The sequence below is a fragment of the Pangasianodon hypophthalmus genome, chromosome 7 (assembly GCF_027358585.1).
Source record: "Pangasianodon hypophthalmus isolate fPanHyp1 chromosome 7, fPanHyp1.pri, whole genome shotgun sequence".
NCBI lineage: Eukaryota > Metazoa > Chordata > Actinopteri > Siluriformes > Pangasiidae > Pangasianodon > Pangasianodon hypophthalmus.
This window is the reverse complement of record NC_069716.1, coordinates 14,939,988-14,956,763: the sequence shown is the minus strand read 5'-3', so window position 1 is coordinate 14,956,763 and position 16,776 is coordinate 14,939,988. Positions and strand designations below refer to the sequence as shown.

At 39.3% G+C, this 16,776-nt stretch overlaps 1 protein-coding gene across 6 annotated transcripts in view; it reads right to left on the bottom strand.

The window, feature by feature from the left end:
* ablim3 (actin binding LIM protein family, member 3) overlaps window positions 1-11,562 on the bottom strand; it is a 69,501-nt gene extending 57,939 nt beyond the window's left edge. For all 6 annotated transcript variants that reach the window (XM_026917390.3, XM_053235309.1, XM_053235312.1 and 3 more), the window contains exons 1-2: window positions 11,057-11,562; window positions 1,589-1,726 (exon numbers count right to left, since the gene is read on the bottom strand). In XM_026917390.3, coding sequence (XP_026773191.1) covers window positions 1,589-1,726; window positions 11,057-11,063 — 145 coding nt within the window. In that variant the 5' untranslated portion in view covers window positions 11,064-11,562. The remainder of the gene's footprint in view (window positions 1-1,588; window positions 1,727-11,056) is intronic.
* Between the last annotated feature and the right edge of the window lie 5,214 nt (window positions 11,563-16,776).

The window sequence follows — 16,776 nt, the reverse complement described above, 5'->3', positions numbered from 1 at the left end:
GCAGATAGGTGGATTGGCTACACTAAATAGCCCCAAGGTGTGAATAAGTGTGTAAATGTGTGTATGCATGGTGCCCTACAATGGACTGGCGTTTCACCAGTAAATGGTAGGGGATCTGACACTGCATATTGATGTTGGAGCCAATATTAGCATGAAATGTGAGACTGGTCTCAGACTGTATTTCCCATATTTTCATGCACTTGTGATATGTCAGAGGACACACCATATGGAAAATGATGATCTTGGATCAGTAAATGTAAATGGTATAAACCTAGATTAAGAGACTAAATACCTTTTATTAAATACATTTTACAAAAGATAATTTTCAATTAATGAAGTACCGAGGGAAGGGTGGACAGAAAGTAGGAGAGAACAACAGGATGAATGATACTGCTGAGCAAGTTCATGTGTTCCAAGGCAACGTCTCATACAAAAACAGTAGGAAGGTGCTATAACCCCCACCCCTTTCTTGCTTTTGCTCCACGCTCCTCCTCTCTACCCCCTTACTTCTTTTCTAAGTTTTGATATAGAATGTTCCCATTGGTGGTTATGCTCCTATTGGTTTGATGTTGTTGAGAATAACCACCAACCAGGGTGCCCCTTCACACAGTTACCACAGCAACCATTCAAATGCAATGTCAGCGTGGAAAAAGCAGTTTGGAGACAGACACTGGAATATATGGCCAGCCATACAAAACAACAGCTAACAAAGCTACAATAAAAGAAGCTGTAATCTCCCAACTACAATTTGATTGTTTTAATATCTAATTAAAAATGTATATTGAACAGTGTGTTACACTGGACAAAATTCAACCTGATGAACATATTATTTGCAGGGCCATCTTTTTCAGTTTCCAAAATTAAAATTCCTGACCACTGCAAAAACCTAAAATAAATAATGCCACAGCTGAGACTATGGAGCATCACCATGATGCTGTGTGGAAGATGCAAGAGCAGATGATCTCATTATTCAACAGGTCTCTAGTTCAGACGGCCTGGGAGACAGACACAAACAAAGACTATGGCAGTCCCAAGAGCACAGCCAAGGATAAAATGGTTATTTAAACATCTGCTCACTGGCAGTAAAGAGCTAATAAGTTGAAAGTATGGTATCTTCTTATAGTGGTACAGAAAACTAGAGGTTTTAATTTTTAATAAATTTTAAAAATAAATAAATAAATAATAAAAAAACTGGAAAAATCCATGAAACTCGGCTTCTCTAATCAAGATGAGACATTTTAAAAATTATATTTGTATTACAAATGTTATACATAAATAATGAACTGAGAGTAACAAACTGAATTAAAAATGTAATTACCTTTTCACCCTGTAAACACAAAACTTGCCATCAGGAAGATCCCCAAGCATGTGAAGCAGTTCATTTGTGCAGATTCCCAAAAATATTTATACTATTTTACTCGTTTTTTATTAATTCTTATGTGTGATATGGGGTTTTTAATATTTATTTTACAATTGTATTCCTGTAAAACCTAACTATATGGTAAAGGATAATAGGACAGCTATTGCATGTATTGGACCAACATGAAGCTTAATAAATCAGTTAAACACTTGCATAGCAACTCCTTACCTTGGCAGGTGAAACATTTGACGTGGAAGTGGATGCTCTGCACTCGCACAACCTCCCCTTTACAAACCTCTCTGCAGCGAAAGCAGCGGATAGGTCCAGGGCTGTGCTCGCTGCCATAACAGCTCTGCTGATGAGGTACTGTTGGGAACAATAGAGATGCCACACTAAGAAACTTCTGGCAGTAATTAAGGTTAAAGAAGTATAGGTACTATAGGAAAAGACCTGTGTGTCTTTGGGACCTTGGACTGTCCATGGTGTGTGAGATTTTGAGCCTGGGGCAAACCTCCAAATCTCTCTCTCTCTCCCTGATTATATTAATGAAAAAGGATTCTGTGCTGATTTCTACTCTATTAAAATGCATCACATGCACTCAAACCTTCTGCCAGCCAAGTGAATCAATTATTTTGACACCACTGTGCCATGTGTTTCTCAACCCTTTATTTTGAATGGGTTTGTACCTGGGAACAGGTCTTGATAAATAAAAACTGATGGAGCAAGTTTCTCTATTTGACATGCTTGTTAAACTCCAGTAAATAACATTTAATGTCATCTAATAAATAGCCACTCAGTCCACAAGACACTTCTAAAGGCCCTATACTGAAACAAACCATGTGTTATGCTCAACAAATCATTTGGCAACCTACTGAAAAACACTACATTCCACTGACTGTAAAAAAGCCACTGAACAATGACCCATTAATATGGTTATGCTCCCACAGAGACTCTTGCCTACACTTGCAATATTCCTCTGGCAGACTCTGGACCTGAACTCCTGCCCACATTGTTTTCTGCACTCCGTATGTGGCCCATGTTGGACAATGTTAGTCAATTACACACAAATAACACTCTAATACAGCATACTTTAAAGGGAGATAAGTCACAACGCCCAATTCTGTGCCTCTAAACACTACATGCATTTTCTGTAACATATAAGAGATATAGCAGGTACTAACTGTACACTTTTATATCTAAATTAATCAGACACTTCATTGTCTAGATGCAGTTTAGGGTTTGCATGACCAGTCATTTCGCAAGTTGAGCTCCAAATGCTTCAAGACAACTCCACTTCATAGTAACATCATCTGGGGCATCTGTAGCAAAAGAATTTCATAACCAGACTTGCTGTAAAGGTGACATCCTACAACGGTATTTAAAGTCTGTTTTCTATTCTGCTGTCAATTAAAATGAGTTTCTGGATATTTTCCACAAATAATGTACATGAATATTGTCCAGAAGTACTTACTTTTTCCAATACTGACTGCCCTGTAAGTTCTTTATACACACTTGTGCATATATATATATATATATATATATATAGGAATATAACGATGGCGTTTTTAGGGGCACTGTTTAAAAAAAATAAACATTATTTCAATAATAAAGTCATAATATTTTGAGAATAAAGTCATAATATTTCAAAAATAAAGTTGTAATATTTCGAGTCTCTTTTGCTGAAGGAGAAATCAAGCAGTTGTCAGCTATCGATGGTTACATCTGAGTGCCATTCAAACAATGTGTAGATGAAAGATAACAACAGCATGCTCTGAGCTGTCAAATGGACTTAATACTTACGGCGAGTCTATGCCATAATGCATTGGGGACTTGACTGCTGTACTGAGTACTCTGAGTACATCTGTTATGTCGCAGATGTGATGAACGATAGCCTTGAAGGTGACTACTGCCTGTGATTACTCCTTCAAAGAGAAAATTTCCTCCAAGTTCGGGTGGTCCTTTCTTCTAAACAAACAATTTCTTGCACAGAATTTTCAAAGTTCTAGTACTATTATTTATCTGGTGCAGATGTAACAGAAGATTAAGCATTTCTTTATTTGTAAAGTAACATTTCACAGTATTATGACTTTTTTCCTTGAAATATTATGACTTTATTCTCAAAATATTGCCTTTTTTTCTTGTAATATTAAGACTTTTTCTCGAAATATTATGATTCTATTCTCGAAATCTTGAGATTTTGAGAATAAATCTACACAGTGGCCTTAATATGCCACTGAGAATATATAAGTGACAGCTCAAAAATAATTATACACCATCGTATAGCCTATATTATCTGTGTGTGAGATTGCAGAGTGTGATTGTGCTGGAGCTAATTGTAACGCTTCTGGCTATGAGGGTGTGTAATCCCTGCTATCCCACACAGCTGACACAAAAATGATTGCTCCACCATACAGGCTTTACTAGTTTGAGTGGTTTTACAACTTATCTTACTTGTTTGCAAACAGTATTTAAATTTTCCACTGCATTGTGATGATCAATATATTAAGAATGAAATCAGTATTAACAATAACAAGGTTGTGCATCAATACACTACTCTAAGCTGAAGAATGTTACTGACGGACACAAGGCATGTGCTCTCAACAAGGAGGAAGAAATTGCATAACGTTCGAATAGGAAATGTCTTATTGAAAACAATGAGTTTGTTTTATGCATTAGAAAAAAGCTTCTAAATTTAATAAAAATGCTAATTTGAATGACAAATTTTGATTTGCAACAAATGTATGTCAAATTATGACCTGCATTCCCTTCTTTATAATTTCCCCAGTAAATATGTGTTCAGGAAATTATAAAAGATGAAACCACTTCAGATCAGTTTGTTTAGGACTTTGGTAATGAAGAGCAATATTTAGCACAGGACCACTGACTACCAGTCCCAAGGTGTAAAGTGATAACCACTGGGCTTAAAGGGCTGTGGCTATTTCTGCACTGAGCTAAGAAGACTCCAAGAAGATTATAGTCACAGAGGATTATATGAGAGTGGAAGAGACACAGAGCCAGAGATGAGAGGGTGCACTGTAAACAAGGCACAGCAGAATTAACTGTGTGCACCTAATATTAAAGCATGTTCCTAGGGACTGAATGAAAAACCGTTCATGCTAAAACATGTAGATAACTCTGCTTGTTCATGAAACCGTCTTCAGATTTTTATGAATATGACACAGGTAATTTTGTTTGTCCCTCAGTTTGCACCAGCAGGCTGTACATACCAATGGGAATCCTATAAACTCACTCATTCTCTCAATGATCACTCAAACTCAAGGTCAGACAGAATGAGTTATGATCTGTTAGCTCAAGGACTAGCCTTCAGGTTTATTAATGGTTTGCTATTGACTTTTAAGACAGTTGTTCAATGGGACTGACTTACCGTATAAGCAGACAGTCAACTATGGTTGAGAATATTGTATGTAAACACATCAAACCTGTCAATTTCACTTTGTCTTAGTGCTTTGGCACCAGGCAGTGTAGTATAGCATGGTACAGTTTCTAATCCACAATTACCCATATCCTAGTCAAGTTCCTGTGTCCAATTACTATTGCATAATGGTGGCTAATGGTGGACATGATTTATAAAATCCTACTCAAAATTTGCAAAAATAATTTCTTTGATGTTACATCCAGTCCCCTCCAAAAGTTGGCAAGGCCAATTCTTTTGTTTTGCTATACACTGAAAACATTTGGGTTTGAGATCAAAAGATGAGTATGAGACAATAGATCAGAATTTCAGATGTGTTAAACAACTTAGAACATGGCACCTTTGGTGGCGGACCACCCAATTTTTAGGTGAGCGAAAGTATTGGAACAGACATTCTTAAAGTAAATTAAAGTAACTAACACTTAATATTTGGTCGCATATCCCTTGTTTGCAATACAAGCTGGCGACCCACTGACATCACCAAACTGCTGCATTATTCTTTTCTGATGCTCTTCCAAGCTTGTACTGCAGCTTCTTTCAGCTGTTGTTTGTTTGGGGAGGTTTCTCCCTTCAGTCTCCTCTTCGGGAGGTGAAATACATCTGGGGAAAAAGTGGAAGGTTTTAGACTGGCCAAGTCAATCACCTTCCACTTTTTCCCCTGATGAAGTCCTTTGCTGTGCTGGCAGTGTGTTTTGGGTCATTTTCTTGCTGCATGATCAAGTTCCTCCCAATTAGAATGGATGCATTTCTCTGTAAATTGGCAGACAGCATGTTTCTGTAACTTCTGAATTTATTATGCTGCTACCATCATGAGATACATCATCAATGAAGATTAGTGAGTCCATTCCAGAAACAGCCATGACACTATCTCCACCATGCTTGACTGATGAGCTTGTATGTTTTGTATCCTGAGCAGATCCTTTCTTTCTCCACACTTTGGCCTTTCCTTCACTTTGGTAGAGGTTAATCTTGGTTCCAGAAGTTTTGTGGCTCATCTCTGTATTTCTTAGTGAATTCCAATCTGGCCTTCTGATTCTTAATGCTGATGAGCGGTTTGCATCTTGTGGTATGGCCTCTATATTTCTGCTCTCAAAGTCTTCTTCAAACAGTGGATTGTGATATCTTCACCCCTGCCCTGTGGAGGCTGTTGGTTATGTCACTGACTGTTTTTGAGTTTTCTTCACAGCTATCATAATGATTTTGTCATCAACTACTGTTGTTTTCCTTGGCCGACCTGTTCGATGTATGGCTGTTAGTATACCTGTGGTTTCTTTCTTTGTCAGGACATTCCAAATTGTTGTATTGGCTATGCCCAATGCTTGTGCAATGGCTCTGATCAATTTCCCTCTTTTCTCAGCTTCAAAATGGCTTGCTTTTCTCCCATAGACAGCTCTCTGGGCTTCAGGTAGCTTCATCCATTTTAACAAATGCAGTCTTCACAGGTGAAACTCAGGGCTCTGATCTATTATCTCATATTCAACTTTTGATCTCAAACCTAAACCTCAAACCTCTTCAGTGTATAGCAAAAACAAAAGAATAGGCTTTGCTGTTCCAAACTTTCGGAGAGGACTGTAATATTAAAAAAAAAAAAAAAAGAAAAAGGCTTATAGCTTCTTTTACATTAAAATATACAGTTGACACATGAGACATTATCAAGACAATTCTGTGACACTCGATTTGACCAATTAATGGACCAATCAAGAAGTTAATGATTAAAGAATCTATTTCTAGCTCCCTCAGTATGTCGTTCTTTGTTATGCTTGTTCCTGTTGCGATAAGGGAAACCAAATTCTCCACTTGTAATTAGTTGCAGTACAAGTACTTGGCAAAAGAAACAACAAAATATGGAATAAAAGATCTTTTAAAAATCTGTGCCACACCACAAAGTCAGTTGGAAAAATGCTATATGATACTTCTAAATACCACTGCCTCTTGTGAGTAATGACCCTGTGGCATAAGGACTGTACATTATAAATGTAGGATTAAGCAAGTGCTCTAATTCCCTTGTACCCATATAATGGAAACACAAGGCTGTACACTGAACAATAAACCTGTAGCTACAGGACTTGTTTTTTTTTTTTTTTTCCTCAGACACGTGGTTTCCATATACCAACAATATATTCCAGAAACAATAGGAAAGATTAATCTTCAGCATTTATGATCAACTTCAAGTTTTAATTTGAGGAAAAGCAAAAAACCTAAAATACAGATAAGAAAATGTTTATTATAAGGGTAATGAAGCAGATCATAAGTCATAAAGTCATAAAATCTAAGACTGCAAATCTGCTAATTTAAATACACTATTTCCCCATAATAGGTATTGTTTAGTCACAGTAATAATACTAATCTAAACACATATTCAAGTTACAATAATATAACCATTTCCTTTTCCTTAATGTTAACTATTCTTCCTCACTCATACTTTTTGTTCCAAGGGTTCCCATCTTCCATCACACCCACTGTCATACCATATACTGATATCAGCATAGAGCCCAGTAACTTCAAAACAGTTCAATTTATTTCAAATTTGAATTTATTTAATTGTTAAACATGTATTGTTTGAGGCCAAAAGTGTGTGGAAACCTGACCATCACACCCATATGTGCATTGTGAACATCTCATTCCAGATTTAGTCCCCTTTTGCTGTTATAATAACCTCTATTTTTCTGGGAAGGCTCTCCACTAGATTTTGAAGCGTGGCTATGTTATGAATGTACATTCAGCCACAAGAGCATTAGTGAGGTCAGGCACTGATGTCAGAGGTCTGGGGTTTTCCATTTACTTTTAGGAGTACTTCATGGCTATAGTAATTGAAAAGACACTTTAAATTGACCTTCTCGGTTAATGGGGCTTGCAATTAGTGAATTTAATTCAGGATTATGCCCACAGCATTACAATCATTTCTACATAATAACATTTCTGGCAGTACTTAAAAATGTTGCAGCCCTTTCTTGTATGTGCTATGTCTGTGACTGTACAAGTAATAATAATAAGAAGAAGAAAGAAAGAAAGATAATTCTATGCTCAGCTGGTTTTGCAGTCATGCAGAAACTGGTTGTAACCATAAGAAGAGCAATAAATAAAGATAAAAATAAATACTGACTTCCAGGTAACTGTGCTGCATTTCTGTTGCATTCAGGTCATCACGCCCAGTGTATTGAAAGGAAATGCTGTGTGTTTGTGTGTGTGTCTGTGTGTGTGTTGGCTGGGGTTTCTGAGTGGCAGGTAATTTGAGAATTCATGTTATCCACATACTTAGGTACTGTCTGCCTGCAAATGGAGGTGTATATGAATGATGGTAACACAGAAATTACTTTATTATATCACAGATAATTCAAAAAAATAGTGGAAGGATTAGACAATGGGTGTATTTATAGACTGTGTGTATATTTATTTATAGACTACGTGATTTCATAATATAATGACAATTGGACTTGCACAGGTAACACATTTTAGTATCACGACAATTTTATTTTACATAGTTTTATGAACACAGTGTATTGTATCTGAATAAAATTGTAGTTTAAGGAAAACTCTAGAAAAAAAGTATCAAAACATGAACCATAAACTGTATTGGCTCTTGTTTTGGTCATGTCTGAGTTTAAATAAAGAAATGTTTTATTACTAGTGTATTTAACAGAAAATCTGTGAGTTAGCTTTTAGATGTGACTTGAAGACCTTGATGTCTGCATGTACTGGGGATACAGGCTTATTTGGTTCACACGTTTTTGTGTTTTTCGACCTTACACTAGCTAGTGACAAATCAGCTAAAATTTGCCCATGGAAATGTATTGTTTTAGGGTGTGAGAGAATTTTATATCCTGTTTGTACCTCAGTGGCCTTCGCATGCACAAAGCCATTCTCCGCACATCTGATTTAAAAGGAGCAGCACAGGTAACCCTTCTATGGGATTTTCATTTTTACTTCTAGTACATTCAAACACAACATGTCGAACAAAAATGTGGACTCAACAGACAACACAGACTTGGTTCAGTTAAGTTTTGTTGAGGGCACAGTCAGAGTGAGCTAATTCATGATCAGGTCTCAGGAATTAATAGGATCTCACCAAAAATGCCCAACAATGCCGAATGAAAATACTGCATCTGTTTGGCCATCATTTCTAACATTTGCCAACTCTGCCTAAAAAACTTGGTTGCTACAGAAACAAAAATTGTGTATGATGTTAGTATTTTTAGTATCTTCTTCTTTTTTTTTTAACAAAATAATGTTTCGCCTGCTGTATATGAGAAGCTGTGCTGAGCGGGAATATGAACCTTTCATTTGTGAAGGGAAGAGAGACAGGTGGAGCAGAAAGCAAAGATTTTTAATAAATATATCCATTTGTTTAGCAAATAAATAATATAAAATCAAAGTAGTAGGCTGCACAGACCAAAATCTTGTCTTGCACGTGTGTCTCTAAGTACTAAGTAGGAGGAGCTCCAGTAATTTTATTTCTTCAGTGCTATACTATGTTCTCTGTTATGCTCTATGTCTGCACAGTAGTAAATATACACTAATAGAATGTTCCCTCTTCTTCCTTTTTTTGCCATAAACCAGAGGACTGACACATTGCCATCTGTCCTAAGCTGAGAGCAGTGGCAAATGTCTTAAATGACATTTAAGAGAGTGAATTTGGCAGGTGAATTTGTCAGATCTGCTGCTGCTTAACCAGAAACCATGTTGCCTCATGAGTGTGATAGGCCAGGCCATGCCCTAATCAGCTGAGAATGGAATTCAGCATCTCATTATAGAAATGCCAGACATGTGATGCCAAAGCAAACCAAGCCTTAGCCAAGGTAGGAGGAAGAGCCAAACAGAGCCAAGAATAGCATCATTCAACAGAAATACAAAAGTTGATTTAGTTGCTCTAGACTGTGAAGGCAGAAAGGGTGTCTTTTGAGACAGTACAGAGAGACTATCGCAACCAAATGCTGATTTTAGGACAAGGCATGTGTCCTTATAATAAGGCAACTGACGACTAAATTAAAAATCCTCTGAGAGAACCATTAGCAATAATTAGTTAATTAATAATAATCACTCTCTACTTTTGGAGTGATAAATCAGTGGTTACAGTGATACACAAATAACTGGAAGGCTGTGAATTCAAATCTCATCACTGCAACTGCTGGGCCCTTCAACAATGCCTTTAACCTTCAACTGCCCAGCAGTATGCTTGGGTTTTGCCTCATTGTTTTTTGTTTAATAGACTGCCAAGTATGATATACAGTAAGTGTTTACATACACTGACCATCCACTTTAATAGGAACACTTGTACACCTGCTCAATTATGCGGTTAAACAATCAGCCAATCATGTGGCAGCAGCACTGTGCATAAAATCATGCAGATACAGGTCAAGTGCTTCAGGTAATGCTCACATTAAACATCAGAATGTGGAAAAAATGTGATCGCTGTGACTATAACCGTGGCATGGATGTTGATGCCAGATGGGCTGGTTTCAGAAACTGCTGATCTCCTGGGATTTTCACACACAACAGACTCTAGAGTTTACACAGAATGGTGCAAAAAACATTTAGTGAGCAACAGTTCTGCAGGTGGAAACGCTTTGTTGATAAGAGAGGTTAGAGGAAAATGGCATGATTGCCAGGGAGGATATAGTAACTCGAATAATCACTCTTTACAACCGTGGTGAGCAGAAAAACATCTCAGCATGCACAAAACATCGACACTGAGGTGGATCAGCTACAACAAGACCACATTGGGTTCCACTCCTGTCAGCCAAGAACAGGAATCTGAGGCTATCATGGGCACAGATTCACAAACTGTACAGCTGAAGATTAGTTTTCAACTGCCAAAATCACATTAGACCTAATAAAAGATATATTTTGTAAGCAAAACTTATAGCAAAGACATATTCAATAGGGAAAACTCAATGATACTTAAAATGACAATAATTTACTTTTACAGAAACTTTTTTTTTTTTATTTAACGTAGACCCCAAATATGGCACGTGACTCTAACACAGAAAGACTTCTAAGCTAAAAATAAAAAAATACATAAAAATAATAATAAATAAAAAAAAGGACGGGCTGTTACAAGATGAGAAAGAAACCGTGCAGGAAAGTCATATAGAGTGAACGACTACTACTAATGACATGTGCTACTTTTTTATTCCTCACTACAATTTTTATTTGCAATGTCAGCTCAGTGTATTGACTGCTTATTGGTATTCAGTTAGAGAAAGTTAATCATCCCACTGCAGTCTAAATCCTCAGACTGCAGAATAAATGCAGTGGCTACTCACCGCTCATTGTGCGGAAAGAATTAACATCCAATAATCCGAGGCAGTGTTTCAGCAATACTGCTGTCGAAGTTCGACAAAAGCACCCGAAATAAGATTAACCCCAATTAAGGGTTAAAAAAAACCAGCCCTCAGCATTGTCTCCGTAAACTGGCATCAGATCCTTGAGCAATGGAAAGCCCGGGCTGTCCTCGCGCTGACTGAAGCGATTTCAGCACGCCACTTCTCCCTGTGACAGCGTTTACTCTCAACTTAAGACAACAAAAGGGCTACAATTAAGCTGCAATGTCGCCTAGTCACATTCCACGCTACTGATGTTGTTATTGGCGCTGGTCACACGCTTCAGCAGAGTCCTCGTAGAGCGCGCATTAGTGGGAGATGCTGCTGGGAGTGATCGCCCTCATCTCGGGCGGAGTGACGTCACACCGCACATTGGCGCTGTGGAGCGCGAGCGCGAGCGCGAGCGCGCGGCGTATTTCCTCAGCAGCGCGCTGCGTGCACAATGTACAGTCTGTACCGTCCATGCAGGAAAAGCGCAGCAGACCAATTTAAAGGGGAGGGTTGGGTTTTTGCTCACCACTCCCAAGCATCGTTTAGATATACAGCGCCCCCTCCTGCGCTGCCCGAATAAATACATTAATGCATTTTAAAGACAACTGTGTGTACTGATCAGTACATATTCATTCATATTCATTAGTATCATATGATGCTCTTGTTAAATTGGAATCGAGATACGAATCGAGAATCGGGTATGCTTATGCTTTACCTTTACCCCTCAACTCTGCCACGGCAGAAAAAGCATTTTTGAGTTATGGAGAATAAAAGCAGCATTACTGAGCTAATCAGTGACGTCATGCTAAATGTAATGCACAATATTGCTTCACAAGAGTGACTGCTACAATGCAAACCAACACCAAGTCCAACGTATACAATAGCCTAATTGTGAAAGCACACTGTAAACCCTAACGCTGAAATTCATTAATTGGATTGAGTGAAAAATATACTAATATATCAAAATATATTAAAATACACCCAAAGTTTACACTAATATAATTTTATATCAGTTATCTTCAATCATTAGCACTGCTAACCTTTGAATTAGCAGAGTCGTGTTTGCAGTTCTAAGTAAAAGCACCTGCCCCTGATAGATTTACTTCCACTTGAATTGTATGCTGACTTGAGCAGTGTTCATAGACATTAAGCCTATAGACAGCAATTTTCTTAAAAATAAATAAATAAATAGCAGTTTGTCTCGGCGTTCGCTGCTTTGGTTGTTTGTGGAAATTGAGTTGTAATAGGTAAGTTATTATGATTTGCTAAAGTGTGGAGTTTGTAAGCTTTATGTTAAACTTGTAATAGTTAGCAAGTTAATGCTAGTTAATATAATGTTAGCATGCTTGAGCAGCGTTACTAGCTCCAACGTAGCTGCTTGCAAGACAGACACACACACACACACACACACACACACATATATATATATATATATATATGTACACACATATATATATATATATATATATATATATATATATATATATATATATATATATATATATATATACCGATCAGCCATAACATTAAAAACCAATGACAGGTGAAGTGAATAATCCTGATTATCTCATTACAATGGCACCTGTCAAGGGGTGGGATATATTAGGCAGCAAGTGAACAGTCACTTCTCAAAGCAGGAAAAATGGGCAAGTGTAAGGATCTGAACCACTTTGACAAGGGCTAAATTGTGATGGCTAGACAACTGGGTCAGAGCATCTCCAAAACAGCAGGTCTTGTGGGGTGTTCCTGGTATGCAGTGGTTAGAACCTACCAAAAGTGGTCCAAGGAAGGACAACCGGTGACAGGGTCATGGGCGCCCATGGCTCATTGATGCACGTGCTCAGCGAAGACAAGCCCATCTGGTTCGATCCCACAGAAGAGCTATTGTTGCACAAATTGGTGAAAAAGTTAAAGCTGGCTATGATAGAAAGGTGTCAGAACACACAGTGCATCACAGCTTGCTGCATATGGGGCTGCAGACCGGTCAGAGTGCCCATGCTGACCCCTGTCCACTGCCGAAAGCACCTATAATGTGCACGTGAGCATCAGAACTGGACCATGGGACAATGAAAGAAGGTGGCCTGGTCTGATGAATCACATTTTCTTTTACATCATGGGGATGGCTGGATGCATGTGCGCCGCTTACCTGAGGAAGTGATGGCACCAGGATGCACTATGGGAAGAAGGTAAGCCTGCATTTGTTGTTAAAAAGAATAAAACAGCATGATGTCTGTCTGTGGGAGAAAAGCCATTTTCAGCTGAAATAACACTGACACTCATTTCCGTGAAAAAACAGGACAGCAGCACAGACACTCTTGACCATACACATAAATTAATATGAGCCGAATTTCATGTGTTTATGGTGCTATAAACCATGGGTATGCACCCATACTATCTGCCGAGAGAATTCCTTTATGCCATTGTTGTTGTTTACATTCCCCTTTCTGCATGGACGGAAGCAGTGTGTGACATCATCCATGGCACTGCTAGTCTGCAGACACAACACCCCATTGCTTATCTGGCAATCTCTGATGACGTCAACCATGTCTCTTTATCCTCAACTCTGCCTACTTGTCACCACTTTATTAACTGTTCGCCCACTAGACTTACTGTATGCAAAGGTTAGAAATGCATACAACTCTGCTGCCATTTCCCTGCTCGGCAGATCTGACCACAATCCGGTCCTATTCACAACCAGCTACACACCAGCTGTCCGTCAACATCCAGCACTCAAAGGAACGGTCAGAAAATGGATTCATGGAGCAGTGAAGACTCTGCGTGGCTGTTCAGAAACTACAGAATGGGATGTACTTTGTGACCCACATGGGGAGGGCATTAACAGTATTAACTTTGTCACAGACTACTTAATTTTTTTGTGTTGAAAACATTGTTCCCACCAAAGAAGTTCACTGCTTTCTAAACAAGAAACCCTGGATAACCCGTGAGCTGAAAGCACTCCTACACAGCAAGAAGAGAGCAAGGGACAAGAATTAAATTAAGCAGGTACAGAGAGAACTGAAAATGAAGATAAGGGAGTGTGAAGTAGTATGAAGATAATCACTGGCTTAAAGAAGTACAGATTGGGCCAATGAGCTGAACAAGTTTTTTAGTTGGTTCAACACTGGGTCTCCAGCTGTCCCTCCCCAATATACCCAACCATTACCATTATACTCAACATAAACAGCTGCACCTACCCTCCCCCTTCTACTCCACTTCAGCGCGTAATGGAGCTGATGCTCCTGTCCTCTGCCCCAACCCCACCATGATGGTGAACCTTAGAAGATCCCCGCTGACCCCTGTCTCTATTCTTGGAGGGGACATGGAAGTGGTGGAATCCTGGACAACAGACTGGATTGGACACATAACACTGAGGCAGTCTACAATTTGGGACAGAGCAGACTCTATTTTTGAGGAAGCTCAGATCCTTCAATGTATACACCAGGATGCTATGTATGGTCTACAAGTCGGTTGTGGCAGGCACTATTTTTTACGCAGCAGTAGGTTGGGGCAGTGACATCAAAGCAGGAGATGCCAGCAGACTAAAGAAACTGATAAGGAATTCTAGACAGGTCATTAGGAATCAGTTTAGGATAGGACAGGAGGCTGGTTAAACTGCTGTTCATCATGAACACGAACAATGTCTCTCACCCCCTCCATGAACACCTAGTCGTGCAGCGGAGTACTTTCAGTTCCAGACTGGTTCACCTATGCTGCAGCAAAGAGCTGTACAGGATATCCTTCATACTCATCGGTAACAACTCATCCACTCTGTGTTAACTGTACATGACCGAGTGGGCAAAAGGTAAATGTTAAAATGCTAAATCAGCCAGCTGGCACACATGGGAGACATGGGAATCTGATGCTGGCTACTGTAACAAGTAGAGTACTTGGGTAACATGATAAGATGACAAGTCTCTCAGGATAGGTGAAATATAGTGAAAGCTAGGTGAAATTAGTTGAAGTTCATGTATTTATAGTGCTATCGCTTTCAGGCAGTTGAATGGCTGAGTGGGCAAAAGTCAAATGCTAACATTAGCCAGCCTGCACACTGGAGACACAGGACTCAGACACTTGCTGCTGAAACAAGCAGAGTACTTGTCAAATCAAGTCAAGTGGGTTTTTATTGTCATTCCTCTATATAGCTTGTATACGCTGGAATGAAATGTTGTTTCTCCAGGACCATGGTGCAACACCACAGTGTGAGACGAGTGCAGAACAATAAATACATAGGACACTAATAATACAGAATGTGGGAAACTACTTGGTAGCGTAGCAGCAATAGGTATATTTGTAGCAGCAATACGTTTAGCGTTCCATAAAGTGTCTGATGTAGCTTTTGCAAAGTGCAGTGTGCAGTGATATACTGGGTTAGGTGTTTGATTACCCAGGTGAGCACTGCGAGGTAGCAGGGTGTTGAGTAATCTGACTGCCTCAGGGAAGAAAGAAACTGTTGCAGAGTTGGCTGGTGGTGGCACGAATGGCAGGAATGGGACGAGTCCATGGGATGGGTGAGAGGAGTCATCCGCAATCCTGGTGGCTATGCGCATGCAGCGGTTGTTGTATGAGGTGTTGATGGTGGGTAGAGAGACCCCGTTGATCTTTTCAGCTGTTCTCACAATCTGCTGTAGGGTCTTGTGGTTGGATACTGTGCAGTTCCTCTACCACACAGTGAGACATCTTTTCAGGACACTCTCTATTGTCCCTCTGTAGAAGGTGGTGAGGATGGGAGGGGGAGCTTGATTCTCTTCAGCCTCCACAGATAGGTTGTTGTCTCTACCCCATTCTGCAAGCTGGTTCACCTCTTCCCTGTATGCTGACTCTTCATTGTAGCTGGTGAGACCCATAACTGTTGTGTCATCAGCAAACTTGATGATGTGATTTGAACTGTACTTTGCAGCACAGTCCTGAGTCTGCGGGGTAAACAGCAGTGGAGTGAGCACGCAGCCCTGGGGAGCGCTGGTGTTCACTGTGGTGGTGGATCCAGTTGAAGAGTGGAGAGGTCAGACTCAGCAGTCTCAGCTTTCTTATCAGTTGTTATGGGATGCTGTATGCTGTACTGAAATCTATGAACAGGATAAGTCACTCAGGATAAGTGAAATGTTTCTGAAAGCCAAGCACATCCATCCTGTATATAAACTAGCCTATAGCCATGCTGTTCATGGCTATTGAGTTCTTGTTTTCAGCATGAAAACTTAAAAAAAAAAAAAACCCTGCTAACTCTAGCTGAACTCTATTCTGTAGGTCATTGTAAATCCTGGGGATGAAGTTTTGTGACCATGGGCAGGAATGGGAAGGGGGATGGGCTAAATCAGGGATTAAAGTGGAACTCTGTCAGTGATTGGGAAGGAGGTTGCAGTTTCAGTTATTTTTCATGCCACACATAGAAAAAATATTAAATAATTACTATGAAATGAAAAATCTCACACTACCCCAATCTGTGCCTTAGGGTGTGTGTAGAGTGAGGGGTACTGCTGCAAACCAGCTGAATTATATCTATTGGAATAGCATGGAAGGCAAATTAAACACTGCAGTAAAATATAGTTACACCTGAATAGTGGTTTTTGCACAACTAGCATCAAATCTGTGTTTGTGAGATGTGTCCATTTAATTGAACATGAACGGTACCTCAGCAGCCCTGCTCAAATCAACTTGATTTGAAATCATTTGGAGCG